Source organism: Callithrix jacchus, chromosome 6 (genome assembly GCF_049354715.1).
Source record: "Callithrix jacchus isolate 240 chromosome 6, calJac240_pri, whole genome shotgun sequence".
NCBI classification, from domain to species: Eukaryota; Metazoa; Chordata; class Mammalia; order Primates; family Cebidae; genus Callithrix; species Callithrix jacchus.
The window spans coordinates 126,780,453-126,802,969 of NC_133507.1; the positions used below are offsets into that span (position 1 = coordinate 126,780,453).

The following is a 22,517-nucleotide window of genomic DNA, read 5'->3' on the forward strand; positions in this document are numbered from 1 at the left end:
GAGGCTGGGCACTCTGGCTCACTCCTGTAATCCCAGCACTTTGAGAGGCCAAGGTGGGCAGATCACAAGGTCAAGAGATCGAGATCATCCCGGGGCCAACATGATGAAACCCCATCTCTACTAAAAATACAAAAATTAGCAGTGGTGGTCGCCTGTAGTCCCAGTTACTCGGGAGGTTGAGGCAGGTTCATTGCCAGCCACTGCCTGAACCCGGGAGGCGGAGGTTATAGTGAGCCAGGATTGCGCCACTGCACTCCAGCTTGTGTGATACAGTGAGACTCTGTCTCAAAAAAAAAAAGCAAAAGCAAACGTGTGCTGTATAATGTATTCTGGGAGTTGATGAGACAATTAATCTTTGTTTAAAGAAGGCCTAACATCATCTGCTTACGACTCACTGTTCTTCTAGGTAGTCATTTCTTGCACTACAGATGTCAGCTGCCAGGACTAGTTTGTGTGGATGCTGTGCCTACACAATGTAGGAACATTGTAGCATCTCCAATGTAATTGTTATGTTTAACATTTAGAACCATTTATATAGGTTTTCTCTCCTGTTCCACTGTATCCCATATTTAATCTCCTCAAGACATACAGAAGAAAAGCTGCCAGAATTTGATTTAATTTTTTTCTTCATATGTTATAGGGTCTGATAATTTCATTGTTCATATTTCTACATTGCAGGAAAGATGAGCAAAGACATACTGACCCAGGTTATGAATGAAAATAGTGCACACCTAAATACTTCTCTTTAGGTCTCACCATCAATTCCATTCATTCATAATCAGTGTTACTTTCCCATTGCTGCTGTGACAAATAACCATGTACTCGGTATCTACAAAACAACAAATATTTATTCTCTTAACATTTTGGAGGCCATCATTCTGAAGTTAGTTTCATTGGGCTAGACTCCGCTGGGCTGATTCCTTTTGCAGACTCGACATCATTGGCTTTTACTTGGCTGCCTGTATTCCTGGCTCATGGCTCCTTCCACCATTTTTAAAATGCACCTCTCCAGTCTCTGCTTCCATTGTCACTTGGCCTTCTCTCTCAGACCCTGCTTTGTCTGTTTCCATCATCACATTATTGAGTGCCTACTGTCTCCCAGGCACTGTGCGAGATATTAGGGTTCTAGCAATAGACAAGGCAAATAAGGTCCCTGCTTCCATGAAGCTTCCATTCTTGTAAACAGATAAATAAAAAAGATAAATCAAGTAATGATAGGAGTATGAAGAAAATAAACTAGAGAAATGTGATAGAAAGATAGGACTGGGAAGAATGCCTAAGATGTCAAGATCCAATCTCAGTGATGAGCCAGTTGCAAGAAGGGGGTTTCAGGCAGAAAGAACTGCAAGAGCTAATCAGGCCTCAGGCAAAAAAAAGCTTTGTAATTGGAGTTGAATAACTATGGGTGAGCAGACATAAGCCAGAGTCACAGAGGAAGCAGTGACCAAGTGGATAGCCTCGCAGATCATTGCAGGGAGGTTAGATTTTATCTACGTGTTAAAGGAAGACATGGAAGTGTTACCAGCAGAGAAGCAGTTAAAAAGTGACTGTTAAAGAGATTGTTTGACTGCTGTTTAATGACTAGATTCTCCATGAAAGGAAGAGATATCTAGCCACATCCTTCCTCCTTTTTAAAAAGTGTGTTTCCTTGCTGCAGTTACATCAAGTCTGAATCAAATCTAAATTTTGGGTCGTAATGTACGTCATTGAAGGATGTTTCCCCATATCTAGAAACTCAGACATCCACAGTACCCTGATAGCCACAATAAAAAATGACAATCCCTCCCTTCTTTCAAACACTTTATGGATCGGTTAGCAACTTGCAGTTCCAACAGGAGATCAAACAAGTCTATTTTCAAACATGAAGAGATTTTCTATTGTAATTATATGCAAAACCTGGAGCAAAGGGCAACTAGGTAGGCCAAGGAATAGGGAGCCAGCTGAGTGACAGAATGCCATGGTCTGGACTGAGAATAGGCACTGCAAAGAATAGGCTTAGCTTATGTCTATTGGTCTTGGTGGAGGGACAAACGAGGGTAGATCAGACAGTAAGCTCTGGTGTACAGATAGCCATTGCCTATCCTAACAAATGAAACATCCTCACTGTAGTTCTCAAGGCCATGTGTATGTAGCATATGGTCCTCTATAAAAGCTTCCTTCATACTCCTCTTCACCCAGGTTTGAACCAATGGCCATGATAGAACATTTCTCCTCAACATCCAGTGGAGTAGGATGAGATCATTTCTGGTAGTTATCTTGTCCCCTAGCTACACAACAGTCTGACAGAATTACCATAGACACAGCAGACATCATCGGGATCAGCTTGTCGAACCTTCTCTGATGGCTGCTTAGCAGAGATTGTCTAAGGTAGTTTTTGGCCCTGCCCATGCTGTGTCCTCAGTGTGTGTGTGGTAGAGGGAAGAAGGCCAGATGATAAGGATGCTCACCTCAGGCTTGGGCCCCTGTTAAGGAAGTCCTTCTCACTACCATTTTGGAGGTAGGTGGGGACCTTAGTTTGCAGACCTGATAGAAAAGCCTGTGGTTCTTCCACCTGATACTCATGTGTCCCTGGTCCTTTTCATCTAGCCTAGTTCAGTTCTGAGTACCTAGTAAATATTCAATAAATGTTGGAATCAAACCATATTGGCTGACATGCCCCATTTCTTGGCATATGTCTGGACTTGTGAGAACATTCTATATGCTTTCTCCAGAGCAATACCATCTTAAGAAGCCAAAAATGACAAGGCTAATAAGCACCATAGAAAATACTGTGGTTTACATATGTTCATTACAACCCTATTCACAGTAGGGTTCACAACATGGAATCACATTTACAACATGGAATCAACATACATGTCCATCAATGGCAGACTGGATAAAGAAAATGTGGTACACATACACCATGGAATACTCTGTCTGCAGCCATAAACATGAACAGGATCTTGTTCTTTGCAAGAGCCTGGATGGAAATGGAGGCCATTATCCTTAGCAAACTAACCCAAGAGCAGAAAACCAAATACCACATGTTCTCATTTATAAGTGAGAGCTAAATGATGAGAGCACATAGAGAGGAACAACACACAGTGGAGACTTTTGGAAGATGGAGGGAGGGAGGAGGGAGAGGATCAGGAAAAATAGCTAATGGGTACTAAGCTTCATACCTGGGTGATGAAATAATTTGTACAAAAAAGGCCCATAACACAGATTTACCTATGTAACAAACCTACACTTAAAGCCCTGTACTTAAAAGTTTAAAAAAAATACTGTCATTGAATACAATATTTTTGCGGACCTATTTTAAGTCTTCTGCGTGAATAGGATAGGAGGGAAAAGACTACACCCTCTGTGTCTTTTAAAACTCTCTATGATGCAGAGAATGTGACTTTTCAGAATATGAGTTCCCCATACCTTTGGACTAGATGGAAACCTCAGGTATGAAGGGTCTGTGTTTATTCCTCTCCTAGGTATTGTCGTGGTTCTATATGTAAGGTGGTTTATCCAGGCTCTGTGGAAGTTGGTGGTACCTCTGGAGCTCTTCATAATCCCGGAGTTCTTTCAATGAAGATTCTCTGTAACCTGCGGATGAGTGTCCAGGGCCTTGGGAAGTCTGGCATTCAGGGCCAAGGAAACAAAGGAAATAGAGCAGCACATGCTGTGTGGACAGCCTGTGATTTCCATGCTTCAGCACATTTTTATGTGAGTCAGCTTTGAGAGACAAAGATCAAAGATGTGTCCAGGAGAGCACCGGCCAGGTGTGAAATTCTGGGTGACAGAATAGAAAGAAAAGAAAGGTCTGAAGGGAAAGGAAAGGAAATGTAGCTAGTTTCCATTTATTCTCTTTATTTTTCCTGTTTCCTCTTCAGGAAGTTTACGTAGCTTACAATACCTCAAACATTCAACAGAAAGGGTTGATCCTCATTCTTTTCCACATGATGATAAGCACCACCATGCCAAGGGCCTATCATTTATTTTTCAGATACAACCTTTGGCAGTCCCTAAGATTAAATGATGCTGTGCTCCAGAAAATTTTAATACAGAAAATGTACTTTGTTTTCTGCTTTGGTCTGTGCTACAAAAAGTGGACACATATAAACTGGGGGAATATAAATAAAATAAATGCTATTTCTTGCCACTTACAAATGTCATTAACAGTAAGAATAAAGCACATCAGCAAGTTACAAATTTTATCCAACCAGCAGGGCTCCCTCAAGGGCAGATTCTTAGAGCTCTTTCTTCAGTGTTAGCTTGGCCAGCAGCCTAAGGAACATCATTTAATGCCTTCAATGCTAATGACATCTTTTGTAGAGGGACTGTCTAGGACTGTTATAAAGGAACTAGTTGTTATCAGAGAACATCATAAGCACTCTGCAGGTTGTTCCCTGTCACATCCCCACCTCTCTTTGGGGCTAATTTTCTAAGAAAAGCTAAAAATGTTTACTAAGCATTTCTGAGAAACTTGTCCACATTATGAGAATACAAATTACAGGAACTCAGTGCATTAGCAATGAGGAAGGCTTAATGGGTCTGGGAAAGGTATAAATTTAGGGAAAATGTAAATTGCAGTGGTTGGAGAGCCTTCAAGGGCAGTTCTCTTGAAATGGCAGCGTTTAGTAGCAATGGAAAGATACTAAAGAATCTTGCCATTTGGCATTGTAAAAACTGCAACTCATCAGTAGGAATTGCAAATCTCATTAGTTTAGAATATGAAATAGACTCCGTGTAAACACACACACACACACACACACACACATTTTTGATATGGGGAATGTGCTTGGTTCCAGGCCATGGAAGATATGGAAGTATTTTCTGTGGTCATCCCACCCAGGCAAAGAACCTTTTAACTTTTCAGGATTCTCTAGAATTAGAATGTTCTGAGCCCACACTTGAGTCTCAGAAGCTTCCCAAACTCTATTGCCTTGACCTACTTTAATGAGCATGTAGGATTTAGATAAAAAGAACATCAGCATGCTTTTTGCTCCATGATCTTTGGCAAACCATAGACTATGTAAGCACAATATCCACATACTGGATTCTGCAAACCATGAAGAACTCACCGTGTTGTGTGTGCAAAGAGGAAATCATAAACAAAGAGTCAATTAATTACATTTAAAAATTGCGTGTCAGTGGAGTATCAAATTTACTATACAGGCATAAATGTGTTTGTTTTTTATGTATTTATATCAAGAAAAGTGATAAATTATCCCATCAATCTAGTTCCCTTAGAATGTCAGATCTGGTTTCGTCTGACAAAAAAAATGGGCGGTACAGAAGGAAATCATTTAGGAAATATTATAGACACCAGACAGGAATGAGGCAATGGTGAAAAATATTAATGCAGTTAAAATAGTTTTGTTGAAAAGATGAAACATATTGCACGTGACATTGTCTTGGCTGGTCAGTGTAATAATTTTGATAATACTAGTACTACTACCACTAGTAAAAAACTCATATTGTTCCTGACCAGGTATAGCTTGCAGCTTTGAATCTGCATTGATAGGGAAAAGCTGAAGAAACTGAGCCCCTGTTCTCTGGAACAAAGGATAATTGTAGTGACCTAATTGTAGCTTCGATTACAAAAGCAGAAATGATAGCCAGGCAAATTATCTCTGCTGTCAATAAAGAAAGCTATACAGCAGGTAGTTCATAATCTCTTTTAATGATACTACTTCTTTTACCCCAAAGCTCTCCGAGAAAAACCTTTCCTGACCTCAACTACTGTCACCACTATAGGGAGCAAACCTTCTCTTTATTCTCTATTCATCTCTGACTCTGTTGTTTGGGTTCATACAGTAGCAGCAAAGAGAATTTTACTGCCTACAAATTCCTAGTACTGGCCACGTCAATCAGAACTATACTATTGCGGAGACATTCTGCATGAGACAAATCAAGAAATAGTGTAGAAAAGTAACAAAATGTTCTAAGCTTTTGAGGGGTATTAAGTATGAAACACTAATCAATAATTGTTTAATGAATTATAAAAGGCAAATAAGGAAATATATATGCAACTTATACCACAGACAAAGTGCTAATATTGCTCCTATTCAAATGTCTTGGAAAAATCAAGGGGGGAAAATGGCCAACAATCTGATAGTAAAATCAGCAAAAGATATGGACAGTCACAGAAGAGGAAGTGAAAATGGCCCTTAAGCACATGAAAAAATACTCAGCATCATATAATAAGAGATAGGCTAATTAAAACTTCACTGAAATATGACTTCTCACCTACGTTTATCAAATTTCCCAAAGTTTGACAATGTGCTCTGTTGATGAGACTGTAGAGAAACAGGCAGGCATCCTCTTACATTGCAGGTGGCAATACAAAATAAAAGAAATGTGGAGGGAAATTTGTCATAATCTAGAAAAAGTGTATGTGTGTTTCTCTTTGACCCAGGAATCCTACTTGTATGAATTCACCCCAAAGCCACAGTGGTAACAATATGGACTGACATTTGCACAAAAATTTTTATTACGACATTATTTGGAATAGCAAAAAATCAGAAATACCCAAATGTTCACAAATGCATGACTCATTAAATAAAAGCATGTCCACACAGTAGAATACTGTGAAACATTTAAAAAAATAAGAAAGATATCTAAAGAAATTGTAGTGTCTATAATTTTTTTGCTAATATGAAATGTTCTTCTATCACTATTTGAAAAAGAAAAGTATAGAAAAATATGGACAGTATGCTACCTTTTCTATAAGAAAGAAGGGATCAAAATACATAGACATGCTTGCTTTAAAAAAACAAATATAGTTATATCGCATGGGATAGAGAAGACAGAAAAGAAAGCTATACATTATAACTATATTTTGCTATATTTAAATTTGGAAAAATATGCTTTACATATTTTTATTGCCTTACATATTTAGCAAATTAAATATAAAGGAAAACACAATCTCTAAAAACTGAAAACAAACCAAATGAACAGCCTGTGAAACAAATTTGTTGCATAGCCATTCAGAAAAAAGAAATACTTCAAGTGACATTAGAATACACATTTTGATTATACATATTTAGTGTAATATATTCTAGCAAAAAATTGAGCAATGAAGACGTCTTAAACTTTAATAGTCATACTGTTAGTGATTGCTGTGATCTGAATGTTTTTGTCCCCCACCCCCACCCCAACCCCATTCCCTGCAGCAAATTTATGTGTTGAAATCTAATCACCAATGTGATAGTATTAGGAGGTGGGGCATTTGGGAGGTGAAGCAGTCATTAATGGGACTAGTATCCATATATCGTGTGGGGCTCACACCTGTAATCCCAGCATTTTGGGAGGCCAAGACAGGTTAATACTCAACATAAACCTGGAACTACTTGTTGGTTGTAAAGCAAGGAAGCTATCAAAGGCAAAAGGGTTAAGTCAGAAGGACAAAGGAGCTCATATAAAGCAGTCTCTTGACTAAATATGGACAACATGTGTAAGAAAAAAGTATAAGGAATGCTTTTTAGGAATGAAAATCTAAATATGTTATTACAAATTTGTATTGTATATAATGGACTTATATTAAAAAAATCATACGTTTATAATTATGTTCACAATCCCTTATTCCCCAAAAAATGTTCCTAATAACTCATTTGTCACCATTAGAAGTATCTAGGACACTAACACCTGACTCTGAAAGTTAGCAATGAAAAAGAAATATTTAAGCATTTATTCAGATTTCCCTATACTAAATATAGCTCACCATAATCAAAACGCCAAAATTGTTGAAAGATTTTCTTTACAGAAGAATCCCAGCTAATAATTTTTTCTTAAATGACCTTCCAAATGACCATTGTGCAACCCCTAATGAAATAATTAATTCAGGCAAAAATGATCAATGAAAGAAACAATTAGATGAAAGATTGATAGAAGAACTTTACAATGGAGACATCAGTTTATCACCTCAGCATTACTAAAGACAATCAGATATTTAGGATGGAGAAGACAGAGGTAAAAGCTATGTAACCCTACTTTGTTATGTTAAATTTGGAAAAATACATTTTACATATTTAATGAAGCCATATTAATATGACATGATTTGAAGCACATATCCTTCCTTTAAGGTATTTGTATTAGTTTTATAGGGCCACCGGTTAACAGATTACCATAAACTTGGTAGTTTTACAGCACGTTTATTCTCTTACTGCTCTGGAGACTGGAAGTCTGAAGTCAAGGTGTCAGCGAGTTGCTTCTTACCTGGAGGCTGTGAGAGAAGATCTGTTCCATATTCCTCTGTCCTAGCATCCCTTGGCTGCCAGCAATCCTGGGTGTTTCTTAGCTTATAGACACATGGCTCCAATATCTGCCTCTGCCTTCACCTTGCCTTCTCTGGCTCTTCTTTTCTGTTTATGTCTTCTTTACAAGAACATTTGTCATCAGATGTAGAGCCCATATGGATAATCCAAGATAATCTTACAACAACTTAAACTTAACTACACATACAAAGACCCTGTATCCAAATAGGATTGCATCAACAGGTTCTAGATGGACATACAGTTTCCCTCGACATGTAAGTGAGGACCCTGTGGAATTCACTTATATGAAAGGTCAGCCCTCCATATTTATCGGGTTTAGCTGAAAGAAAGCCATGTATAAGTGAACCCATATAGTTGAAACCCCGTTGTTCAAGGGTCAACTGTCTGTTTTAGGAAGCCACTATTCAACCTGCAAAAGTACTCTTCCACAAAAATGTTGAACCTGAATCTAAGCCTCCATGTTGTTCAAGAGTCAACTGTCTACTTTAGGGAGCCATCGTGTAACCTACCAGAGTATTCTCCCCCGAAAAATGTTGTAGCTGAATATAAGTAAGCCTCCAGCTGCACTGTCCAATATGGTAGACATTAGTCACACTGAAATTTAATTTTTTAATATTTTTTGAGACAAAGTCTGCTCTGTCACCCAGGCTGGAGTGCAGTGGCACAATCTCAGCTCATTGCAACCTCCGCCTCCTGGGTTCAAGCAGTTCTTCTGCCTCAGCCTCCCGAATAGCTGGAACAACAGATGTGCGCCACCACACCCAGCTGATTTTTTGTATTTTAGTAGAGATGAGATTTCACCATGTTAGCCAGGATGGTCTTGATCTTCATGACCTCATGATCCACTTGCCTTGGCCTCCCAAAGTGCTGGGATTACAGGCGTGAGCCACCGTGCCAGGCCCTAAATTTTAATAATTAAAATTTTGTACCTTAGTCATACTAGCCACATTTCAAGAGTTCAGTATCCACGTGTAGCTAGTGGCTGCTGTATTAGATAGCACGGATATAAAACATTTCCATTTCTGTCATCACAGAAAATCTTATTGGAAAGCACTGCTCTAGAAGTTACTGTTCATAAACCAGACATTTGGGAAATGGAGAAATAAGTTAAATCACCTCACAAGAAAATAAACAGAGAAATCAGCATGTGGGACCAACTACAGGAAGATCAGCCTGTTTTCTGCAATAATCCAATGATGTGGAAAAAATAAAAAGCAAAAAGGAAAAAGAGTACAGATCAATACATTTAATGAGACTTAAGGAAACACCAAATTTAATGTATAGGTATTTTTACAACCTGATTCAAATTAATCCTCTGGGAAAGACAGACATTTTTAAGGCATTTGGAAAAAATTTGTTTATGGACTAGGTATTAAGATGATACCAAAGAATAATTGTTAAGTTTTTAGAAATTAACAATTTAGGAATAATTTTTAGGTAAAACAATGGCATAATAAAACATTCATGATATTTGATATGCCTTTGGAAGTATGTAGGGAGATTTACTTTCAAAATGCTTAGTAAAAAAATTAATGAAAAAATAGATTTAAAATATGACAGAATCTTGATTATTTTTTATTTTTAATTTTTTATTTTTTTAAACAGAGTCTTGCTCTGTGGCCCAGGCTGGAGTGCAGTGACACAATCTCCACTCACTGTAACCTCCACCTCCTGGGTTCAAGCAGTTCTGTGCCTCAGCCTCCCAAGTAGCTGGGATTTGTATTTGCAGTAGAGATGAGGTTTTTGCTTTGTTGGCCAGGCTGGTCTTGAACTCCTGACCTCAAGTGATCTGTCTGCCTTGGCCTCCCAAAATCCTGGAATTATAGGTGGAAGCCACTGTGCCCTGCCTGAATCTTGATAATTATTGAACACAGAAATGAAAGGTATATGGGAGCTCATTATGCTATTATCCTTTTTTGGGCTATCTGAAAGTTTTCATTATGTCAGTTTTTAAAATGTGATCGTGTTTAGATTATTTATTAAATAATAATGATTACTAAATAATGTTTATTTAGTAAATCGTAGCTGTCAGACAAAGTGCTTAGCCTCTCTAACCTCAGCTTCCTCTTCTCTAAAGTTGAGACTCGTATTGTGTACATTTTCAGAACTTTCATTTAATCATGAGAAAATATATCACTACTATTATTATTGATGTCAATTCACCTTTTTAGATAGATGAGATACTGGACAGGATGGGCTCTTGGGTGTAGCAGAACTTTTCTATTTTGAGGCATTTGAAGGAGAGTCTTAATTACAGAATTTTATTTTTAAACCAGTTTTATTTTTAGCTCATGGATCCAATTGCTTCTTACCTTGGATCCAATGCTAGACCTGCATGGACAACCACCACCTTCCCTCACCTGAAATGTAATAACTGTTCTCACACCCGGAGCTCCCCACCTTCAGTCTCTTCTCAACAAATAGTCAAAGAGCCTTTTGACATGTAAGTCAGATCCTATCACTTCACTGCTCGAAACCTTTAGTTTGCTTCCCATCTCACTAAGAGTAAAAATCAAACTCTACTGTTGATCTCAAGGCCTTGCTTTCCATAAGTCCCTGTTTCCTCTCTGGCCTCTTCCAGCTTCTCAGTCCCTCACACTGGCCTCCTTGCTATTTTTAGCACATGCCTGCCTCAGGGCCTTTATATCTGCTGTCTCTCTGCCTGGAACACTCTTCTCCAGTTATCTAAAAAGTTTAACTCTTTTCTTCTTTAAGCCTTTTATTTTATATTTTCAGTAGTGCCTTTCTTTAAATAAACTTAGTGCCTTTAAATACATTTAATTTATTCAAATTTTAATTAAAATTTTGTACCTTAGTCATACTAGCCACATTTCAAGAGTTTAGTATCCATGTGTAGCTAGCAGCTGCTGTATTTAATAATACATATTATATAATATAAACTCCCTCCAAAAACTCCTACTACCTCCTCCTGTTTCACTTTATACTACTTACTAAAAACATTTTTTTTCCATAAAGTGCCAATTTGTAGGCCTGCCTTTGATGTTGGTAATAAAAATCATTCTTATTGATCCATAAACACATCCTCTAAAGACTAGACAACTTGTTTTACATCTATTACAAATTTCTGCATTCATCATTCAACAAATTTTGGAAGTGTTTAGGTTACTTGAGAAGGGGTGTGTTTGCTTAAGTAATTTACATGCTTTCCCAGCAATTATGTTCTCTTAATTTATCATAATAACTGTTTTTAGATAATGCATTTAAAAGAGAATTATATGTAACTAAACTTATAAATAATTAACCTAAATTTGTTGGTTTAAAAGGTATAAATAGTATAATCGGCATTTTTATCTTTAAAGTTTTTTTTAATTGAGGTATAATTTACATAAAGTGAAATGCTTAGATCTTAACAAATGGAAGAATATTCTCTATTCTTTTTCTATGAATGTATGTCAAGATACAGAATATTTCTGGCACCCAAGGATGTTCCCTCATATCTTTTCCAATTCATAGGTAAAAGCCTGATATAGAATTTCTCACAAATGGAATTATATAGTAAATCCTTTTTTGCTGTCCGACTTCTATCACTAAGGATGATAATTTTAAGATTCATCCCTGCTTTTGGGTATTTTTGTGCTTTATTTCTTGTTATTGCTGATTTATATTTTGTTGCATGCATAAACCATAGTTTGATTATCCATTCTCCTGGTGATAAACAGCTAAATTAAGTCTACTTTTGACTATGACAAATAAAGCTGCTACTGAACATTCTTCATGGATTTGGGTAAACATATGTTGTTGTTTCTCTTCTCAGTTCACCTGAGGTGAATCACTGGGTCCTAACATCAGTGAAAGTCTAGTTTTGAAAGAACTCCTAGACCGTTTTTCCAAGGGATTATGCCATTGTAGACTTCCACCAGCAGTGTACGAAACTTCTGCATGCTCCCTATCCTTTCTAACATTTGGTTTTCTCATTCTTTTTTACTTTAGTAAGGTCATCTCATTGTTGTCTTAATTTGCATTTCTCTGATGATTTGCAATATATTTTTCCTTTGCCTATTGGGCATTTCTAGTTCTTATTTGTTTTTCCATTGAATTATAAATACTTGTTTATGTTTCCCTTGATAGTAAGTAAGAGACTGAGTATTTTTTTATTTCTAATATATAGTATACTGTCAGTAAAATATTGAATAAATGAATCTGTAAACCAAACATTAGCAGGATGCTAACATTCACATGATGCACTCAAGGAGCTCATAGGCTAGTTATGAAAGCAGAACGTCTAGAATGAACCATTAACGGTTGTCACTTTGTTTTGTTTTCTACAAAGTAATATATAACAGTCACATATTAATAGAGAATGTGTTGGATGTATGACTTGAAGAGGAGTTGAAGAATTGTTAAGGTCATTGTGGAGCCAATGATGAGTAAGTTAAGTCCTTATGCCAGAGAAAACTAGACTTAAATATTTGATTAACGGAACGTGAGTAATATTGGGAAAAGCAGCCGATTTAAAGGGACCAAATAAAGGTTCAGTGAACAGTAATTTGAAGAAAATTGTCATAACTAAGTTTACAAAGGGGTCATGAGAAATCAGATTTACAAGGCAAAAGATGCCTGTTGGTACAGGGTATTTAATGTTTTAAAAAACATTTTTATTCACTACAACTTGTAGTTGTTAGGAACTTTTTAAATATTTTTTAAGTTTTTAAAATTTTCTTAGGGAGGGTGGGATGGGGGTGAGAATTGAAAAACTGCTTATTGAGTATCATGTTCACTGTTTGCATAATGAGTTGACTAAAAGCCCAAGCATCAGTATTATGCAGTATACCCATGTTACAAACCTGCACATATACCTCCTGAATCAAAAACTAAGTTAAATTTATTTTTTGAATTGTCTTAAAATACAGAAAATACAAATAATAAAGTATAAAAGCTACTTTCTAATTCCACTCTCTAGATGCAGCCACTTACAAATTTTTGTGTATTCTTCCAGACATTTTCTATGTATATGCAAGGATATAGATTATATCATATAAATATTTCTATGTATTGTACCCTCACCCATATATATAATCTTATTCTTTTTAGTATAGTAGTATGGCCCTATGTTTTACAGCTGTATATTACTTTTCTATAGTCCCCTGTTAATGCATATTTAGATTGTTTCCCACCTTTTACAATTATAATGCACTTTGTGTGTTTTTCTTTTTGAGGATATCTGGGATCCTTTAATTATAATAAATAAATTTGTTACATTTACATTTATTTTCCTAACCTAAATTTGGTCAACTTGTTTTTTTGTTACTTTCTTTTTACTGCTTCATTTATTTTCTATTTTCTACTCTATGGTTAGGGTTTATTTTGTGTATTTCTCCCCTGATGAAAATTTGGGTTTTAGTGGTTTCTTTGTCATAATATTTAATATATTCAAACCTCTGTTTCTTGATGTATCAATTTTAGACAGTAAGTACTGATGCCTGCTTTATAAAGTGAGAAAATAAAGAAGGGTAAAAATAAAGATAGCGTACTCACTCCTAAATTACTTCCTTATTAACTTGTGATTTTTATTAGTGATTTTTTAGTATTTTATATTGTCAGAGTTTATAATACTTACATTTTTTCCTGTAATTATTGTTTCCACAGATATTTAGTCTTAGTTTTATATTTAAATGAATGTATTGCTTACATCCACACCTGTTCCACAGCTTTACCATTGTCTTAGTCCATTTTTGCTACTATAACAAAAACCTGAGACAGGATAATTTATAAAGAAAAGAAATTTATTTTCTCATAGTTCAAGAGACTGAGAAGTCTAAGATCAAGGTGCCAGCAAGTTCAGCGTGGTAAGGCCCTGTTGTTCATAGATGGTGCTGTCTAGGTTTCCTCATTTGGCAGAAGAACACAACAATGGACAAGCAAAGAGGGACCTTAGCTCCTTCTCTCTAGCCTGTTTGTAAGATGTAATCTTTTCATGATGGCTTAGTCACTTCCCAAAAGGCTCCACCTCTTAATACCACCACAATAGAGATTGTATTTCAGCACATGAATTTTGGGAGACGTTACAACCATAGCAACCATGTTGAATTCTTCATTTGGATGTCGTTCTTAGTTTGCTAGTTTTTATAATTAATAAGTTTTTCAAGATGGTTCAATAAGTACCATATTTCCTCTGTGTTTGCCAATATTTCAAAGTGTTTTTCTTTTATCTTTATTCATGTTAGAGGCCAGCATGAGTTTGCCTGCATTTGTCGATGACTTGATTTTCTTCCTTCTTGAGGGAACACTTATGCTTACTATATGCAATAAGCTCTAATATTTTCTTTTACTGTATTTAAGCATCACCATTAAATTAATATCATCTTCTACAGAAATTTTTTTGATCTTTTTTAAATCTGTGCTAAAATATAGTGTTAAATAACATGGACATAGTGATAGAAAGTTACCAGCGGCTTCAATTCTACATAATCTCTGAAAATACCCTTTTGCCAGATTTGCTGGGTATGCTGCCCTGGGGGCTTGTTTCTGTGGTTTTCTGTTTTGGGAGAGCTAGTTAGTCTGAGATCAGCCTGCTTCTAAGTGAAGTCACCTAGATTACTGGTCTTATTTTGATGAGTGGGGGTTTTTATATCTTTGCTAATTCTTCCTATTAGTACAAAGCAGGTTTACACTCTCTCTTCTCACTATTACACCTCCATGGTTTGTTCTTTTTGTTTTATTGTTTTGTTTTGTTTTTTGTTTTTTTGAGGTAGGAGAGCTGCTCAGGGAAGATATCTCTCTTCCGTCACTGCCTCTCCTCCATTCTGAAGTTGGATCCCCGGAAAGAATTACCCTACAATTCCGGGGTCCTATTCCTATCCTTAGACTCTAAGTGCAAGTTTATTGACTGTACCCCTCTAAACTCCCTCCCTTATTTTCAGTGAAATATATACGTGACTGGAGATGCCAGCATATATCAACTATGTGTGCACTCCCCTTTGGGGCTGAGTTCACATTTTATTGCAAGTCATGAGATTGTGGTCGTTTTCTAATTCCATTGTAGATAGAATTTTTTCCCCAATTTCTCAAGTGTTTGTTCATATAGAGTTTCAGGGAGGGAAGTAGAGTCACATACTTGACTTCATCATTTATTTTCACCTCTTATTAGAGATCCTCAATTTGACAGACACGACAGAAATACTCTTTAAGGAAGATTATTCCAGAACCTTTTAAGGTATATATTAAAGTGGGATGAGGTGACATACCAAAGACTCTCAGAATAATCTAGGCTAGTACAGTCCAATAGAACTCTCGGCAGTGATGGAATTAGTATCTATTTGTATTTCCAATATAGTAGTTACTAGCCATATGTAGTTTCTGAGCACTTGAAATGTGGTTTGTGAAACTGAGAAATTGATTTGATATGAATTATTTCAAATTTAATTTTATATGGCCACATTCAGCTAATGGCCATTATATTGGACAGTGAAGATCTGGGCAATATAAAAGCCTGAACATTAGACTGTGGTGAAAGAAATGGAAATAAAAGAGGATACCCAAGAGGTGTTATGGAAAAAAAAAAGAAACAGCAATGTTCCCATAGAGGAAAAAAGAAAGAGGAGATTTAAACAATTCAAAGGCAGTTTGTTCAGAAGATTGGGGAAACTGTTAGGACTATGAAAAAAAAAAAAAAAAGAGCATCTTTTGAAAAATAAATATTTTAACAGATTGAGTTCCCAGTGGCAAGGAACCCTCTAAGTGGAAATGACTACAAACAATTAGAATTCTCACATGAATTGGGTGGGGGTGAGGGTCAGAGCTACCAAAAAAAATCTTTTTTTCTGGATACTTCTGTCTGTTCTCTTCTGCCACCATACACTCCTTTGCAGAGACTGCCTTGTCCTCCTCAACATGGAGCAAACCTGATATATATATAAAATGATGACTGTTCAGAGAAATTACTATTTTACCTACTGAATGATTAATATGAAATTAGTTATTGAAACAGTGGTGCAGAGTATTGAAGAGAAACAGTTTTGTTTTAGAAAGGAAAAATGCATGATAAAATACTGCTTGGCATACACATAGTACTTTTCATCTGAGATTCTCCACATACTCAGCAAGTTTAATTAATGAGAAAACCTCTAAGAAAGAGAAGTGATGAAATAAGGAACACAGATGCTAGTGTTCTATTTCTGTGATTTTTGAAAATCAAGCTTAGTATTTTCCTCTTCCATTAATGCACAAGTGTAGCCCCATGAGGCAGCCATGCGATATTCATCTTTCTGCTGAATGATTTCTCTTGAAGGTATCTCACTTATGAGGGATAGTAACCACACAGAATTCTACCCCCTAACTTTATTGATGTCCTTTGCTCTATTTGCAATGGAAATCCATCTCTATCATCAGAGTGCAGCAAGCATTCTCTGATAATCAAGTCTGCACTGTCCCTGGAAAGATTGTTTTGTTGCAGAATGCAGCAAGTTATCTTCTTTATCAAAAATTACTCAAAACAAACATCCATGAATCTAGGACTAACATGCATTGAAAGGAAATAGGCAAGGCCCCTTAACGGGTACCCTACTGTGTAATCTTCCTTTCATCTTAATTCAGAATCCCTTGGAAATTCAAGTTGCCGTATGCAAAAATATAAATTCTTCTAATTACTTACGTGTAGGGCACAGGTTTGGCCTAGTCAAAAGCAATATGCAATCATATATCCTGGCATTTATTTTCACCTGTTGGAACTTGAGGATAGGTGCTGGGGTTTGCTTTTGGTTTTGGTCTTATGCCTTCTTACTCTTCTTTGTTTTGTTTTTTGCTTGTTGCTTTCCAATCGAAATTGTCCAATTTCTTTTCTCCTCCTTACTCAAAACAAATAAAAAATAAAAATGCTGTTCTGCCAAAAGAGAAAATACCTTGGAAAATCATGGCTTCTAAAGATTTTTTACAAAGGGTTTCATGTTTTACAAAATAAAACTAGCTTCCATGTGCAAAACAGCTGTTTTGGTTTGAACGGGGAAAGATAGTGATGGGTTTCAGTTGCTGTTTTTTAACTTATCCAGGCCTTCTATATGTCTCCAGTCATATATGGATCATTCACGTCTAGCCCACAGCCCTCTTATGCTCTCTGGGCCCAGGACATCAGATTTGTCCCTATCTTTTCTTGACTTTCTTTAGCCACCTGAGCTAGCATTGTCTTACCCTCTCCTCCTGTACACGGTGCCCCTCGTTTGTCCCGTGACAAGGTTTACACTCTTCTCTTCAGTGCTGAAGACATCCTCACATCATCAAGATCACCATTGTCCAGTAAGAGGCCATACTGACCTTTCCATTTTAATACATTACTGAGAATTTAGGAGAGCTGATCTAACACTTTCCCAATTAAATGTCAAATTCTTAAAATTCAGATGGATTTGGAATCCACCTAAGTATATTTTTCTGCTTCCATTCCCAGTAGACAGCGCAGTGGCACTGATTAGCACTAGCATTTTGTAATATCACTTAAGGCTTTAGCGCTGTGGAATTCTGCCAGTAATGGTGTTTAATTCACTTATATGTGCCAATTCATCTCTGTCAGGAACCTATTAATTTCTTCACTATTTTACTCTGTCCCTAGCCCCTATGTAATGAGACACAATGATCCCGATTTGTATAACCAAAAAACTTAGAATCTCTTATAAATTACCCCTGATCCCACTGCTTTTAGTGACCAGAAAGCCTCTGTATTTCTTTTTCATATTTAAATCAATTTTCTTCACAAGTTCTTTTCTCTAAAAGAATACACTGGAACTCTAGGGCACTAAATTAGTGAAGTCATAGAAAAACTATAGGATTTTGATGGGTTCATTAACATGCATCCCTGTCCCAAGAAAGACTTCCATAATATCAAACCAAAGATGCACTCTTCCCACAAGTGCATGTCATCTGTGGGGAGGGAATGTTAATGAAAATCAGCCTCTGAAGCTACTATCAGCCTAATCATCGGTGGGCAAGATCTCAAAATACCCGTATGGTTGCTATCAAAGTAAAGACTGTGTAACAAATAAAGATCAGATATATAAAATTAATCCTCTAATGCTGTTGGCATTTCTGCATGCTGTGATCTTTAGTAAGCAGGAAAATGACAGCTAAGTGACAAGGAAGAGGTAACATAAATTCAAGAGAGCATTTTATTATATTAGCATATGAAACTCACATACATCTTTGCTACTTGTTCTGTATTTTTCAGGATTGGAGCAAAACATCAGGAGCTAAGGGAAAAGCAGGCACGAGGTCTTCTTGATTATGCCACTGGTGCAATTGGATCAGTGCACGATATGGATGATGATGAAATGGACCCTAATTATGCCAGAGTGAACCACTTTCGGGAACCATGCACATCAGCAAATGTCTTTAGATCTCCATCTCCCCCTCGAGCTGGACCGTTTGGTTACCCTTGGGATGGCCGTCCACTGTCTCCAGAAAGAGACCACTTAGAGGGTCTCTATGCGAAGGTCAACAAGCCATATCATCCACTGGGTCCAGTTGACAGGTAATAAACTTACAGAAAGATAGATGTAGCTTTAATTCAGTATGTTTCAAATAATCTCTACTGCTGAAGCAGATAAAAATATCTCCTTCCATCGATTAAAACTGAAATGACTCGGTACCGTACGCAACTGCTATCCTTTGACCGATCTGTAAGGTATCCAGTATCAAAAATAAAACAATAGCCTGTTGTAAGGTGGCATGAATGAATAGTAGTAGCAGAGTTCAGGATGCAACAGGGAGCCATTTTTGAAGGAATATTGTGACAGGCATCTCGTGATAAGAACTTTGAAGGAATATTGCCCTTTCTCCTAAGGGCCCAATTGTAAAAGATTTATTCAGGAAGATGGCATGGCACATGGAGGTGGAGTGTCAGAAAAGAGAAAATGAGAGCTTCCAAGTAGGTGTAATTGAAGTGGGAATTACAGATAGCTGCAGAGGAGCAGGGGCCTTTGAAAAGTAAAATGGGGATTTTGTACTCAAGGGAAAGGTGACCCTGTATAGATAATCATGGATGATCAGAGGTAGAAAAAGAGATAATCTTGGCAATAAGAGTTTGATGAAGTAGAGAAAGATAAGAGGTGACAAGGTCAAGGATCTTTAGGTTTAGCAGCTAAGGAGAGATAATAAGACCATCTGTCAGTACAACTGAAGTAGGTAGAGAACAAGATGACTCCAACCCCACCTCCTGCCAAAAGTAAAATCTTCATCTTTTGAAAGACTGATTAAGAGAGTTTTAGTCAATGTACATTGTTAGGTGACCCTTGGAATTATACATGCAAGGAATGAGTTGACTGAGCTTGGACTAATCTGGCTATAGCTTGAAGTCTGGAGGGAGGTGGTGGGGAAGAAGGGTAGCAGGCACAGAGAGCTCTCATTCGATCTGAAGAAAAGATTTGTTTTTCAGGCTTCTTAGGGTTCTGACAACCACCCAGTCCCTATTAGTAACCACCCTTTGTGTGATAGCATGATATATTGCATATGTTTACCATTTACATTTCCCCAGCTTGGGTGATATTATGCACTTTCAATTAGGTTGGGGAGAGGAAGGGAAATCATGGCATTTTTATGCAGACTGTAAAGTGTAGCGTCACAAGACTGATTACCTTTCAGAGCCTTTCCAATAACCAAGTGGGAAGGAAGGAGCAATTTTTAATCCTTACTGTCAGGCTTCCAGGTTGATAATATTAAAGAAAGATGGTCAAGTTTTTCTTTGGGACAAAATGAAAGTATAAATTTTTATGACTGTGATATAGCCATAATAACTAAACTGCTAATTCAAAGACTTGATTAAGAGTTGGATTTTTCTCCCCAGCCTTCATAGAGGATTGAATTTTATTACATAAATAATAACACCAGGCATGAGTCTCTTCTGGCCCAAACCATAGTCAATCTTACTTTCCCTAAATTAGATAGTTCTTCATAACAATCCTCTTTGTATATTCCATAGCCAGAATCCCAACACAAAGAGACTGTCTATAGGAACCTCCCCAGCCGGTATGTTCCAATACTACTTCCATGGAAATAAATATGAGGCATTTCATTAAAAAAAGATTCACAAGTCAAATACATATGGGGAATTCTAGGTTAAGCCACAAGGAATGGGTTTTTTTTCTTTTTCTTTTTTTTTTTTTTTTTTTTTTTTTGAGACAGAGTCTCACTTTGTCACCCAGATTGGAGTACAGTGGCACAGTCTCAGCTCACTGCAACCTCCACCCCCTAGATTCACGCAGTTCTCCTGCCTCAGCCTCCAGAATAGCTGGGATTACAGGCAACTGCCACCGCCCCTGCCTAATTTTTGTATTTTTAGTAGAGATGGGGTTTCACCATCTTGGGAAGGCTGGTCTTGGACTCCTGACCTCATGATCCACCCGCCTCAGCCTCCTAAAGTGCTGGGATTACAGGCGTGAGGCACTGCATCTGGTTTAAACAGGTTTTCTTATTGCAGTCTTCTTAATGCCTAATATGCTGGCAGGCATTCTGAGTTTCTAAGAGGACCATCCAACAACCAGCATGCATCATATCCCAGATTTCTGTCACCTAAAGGGTATGTTTCCCCTAGATCTTTGGAACACCATTTAGGAAACTCTATACTAATGTTCATCTATGTAGATTTGACCAGAAAATAAATTTCTTAGGCTAATCTTAACTGCAGCCACTATATAATGATATCAAGAAAATATAATTATTGACTGCCCAGTCCAGACATATGTGTAAAAGAGTCTTACTTTTGACTCTGACCCCTTCATAGTAAAAATGGTCTAAAGCTGCTTCAGTAGAGTTTAGACTGCTGTCTTATTTTTGAATAGCAGATCAAAGTATGACTCTTTATACTCAGAATTATCTCTGTTCTGCTCTTATCTTTAATTATACTTAAAGACTGCCCTGCTCTTTGTTCTTCAAGTCTTCAAGGAAGCAAATTTTGTCTTGGCATGTAGTAAGCATTAAATAATATTAGCTATTATTATCATCATTGTTACTATTATTATTACTCTCCTTTATCAATGAAATTCTGAACTTTCCTGATATGCCTGTGCTCAGAATAATCTAAGAAGAGTTGCCATGGCAGTTTCCCTAATAGTAAGCATAAGCAGGAACCTACAATTTCTAAACCTACTGTGTGTACTGTTAGAGAGTAATGTCATTCATACATTGATCTTCTCAGTCCTTCACTCTTTCAGTAATTATGTGTTTGACACCGAATATGTTCTAACTACTGTAGAAAGCTTTAGGGAAGATAGAGAGTTGATTAGGAAAGAGTCCCAGACCAGAGGAGGTTATAATCTAGTGAGTAGAGGGCCAACATCTGTAGAAATGGATCACTGAAATGTGATGTGAATAGAAGAAAAAGAAATTTTTCTTTTCTAACTCTGCCTAGTCAGGAAAGTCCTCCAAACAGAGGTGATACTTGAACTGGCTCTAGAAGGTTTAGTAGGACAAGAGCAATTGCAGTAGAAGAATTGTTTTCTTTGCAGAATAATTAAGCACATACAAGGGCAATGTGGCCTGAAAGAACAGGCCTATTAGGGAAGGTCAGAAGGTCAGAAGCTGAGTGTGGGTAGGAAAGTGATAGGAAAGGAGGCTGCAAAGCAGGTTGGGGTCAGTTTGTGAATTTGTGGGTTATATCTTATGCTGCTATGTATTGATTGGTAGGGGCTCTCTAGAAATCTGTATTAACTAATATTCTGAAGCAAGTTGCAGTATAATCCCAGCACTCTGGGAGTCCAGGGTAAGGGGGAATCACTTGAGGCCAGGAGTTGGAGACCAGCCTGAGCAATATAGCAAGACCGCATCTCTACATTTTTTTTTTTTTTTTTTGAGACGGAGTCTCACTCTGTAACCCAGGCTGGAGTACAGTGGCATGATGTTGGCTCACTGCAAGCTCCACCTCCTGGATTCAAGCGATTCTTGTGTCTCTACCTCCCAAGTAGCTGGGACTAACAGGCACAAGCCACCACGCCTGGCTAATTTTTTGTATTTTTAGTAGAGATGGAGTTTCACCATGTTGATCAGGCGGGTCTCAAACTCCTGACTTCAGGTGATCCACCCACCCCAGCCTCCCAAAATGCTGGTATTACAGGTATAAGCCACCACACCCAGCCTCTAAAAAAATTTTTTTTTCATTATCCATGTGTGGTGGTGTGTATCTGTAGCTCAACCTACTCAGGAGGCTAAGGTGGGAGGACAGCTTGAGACCAGGAGTCCAAGGCTGTAGTGGGTGATTGCCTAACTGCACTCCACCCTGGGTGACAGAGAAAGATCCTATCTCAAAAGAAAGAAAAGTTCTGCAGTTATGCC

At 37.3% G+C, this 22,517-nt stretch overlaps 1 protein-coding gene across 5 annotated transcripts in view; it reads left to right on the top strand.

Annotated features, from left to right (window-relative positions):
- The window catches only part of PARD3B (par-3 family cell polarity regulator beta), a 1,139,106-nt gene that overhangs the window by 907,837 nt on the left and 208,752 nt on the right, over positions 1 to 22,517 (top strand). For all 5 annotated transcript variants that reach the window (XM_002749672.6, XM_035305418.3, XM_008999274.5 and 2 more), the window contains one exon: positions 18,421 to 18,723. In XM_002749672.6, coding sequence (XP_002749718.3) covers positions 18,421 to 18,723 — 303 coding nt within the window. The remainder of the gene's footprint in view (positions 1 to 18,420; positions 18,724 to 22,517) is intronic.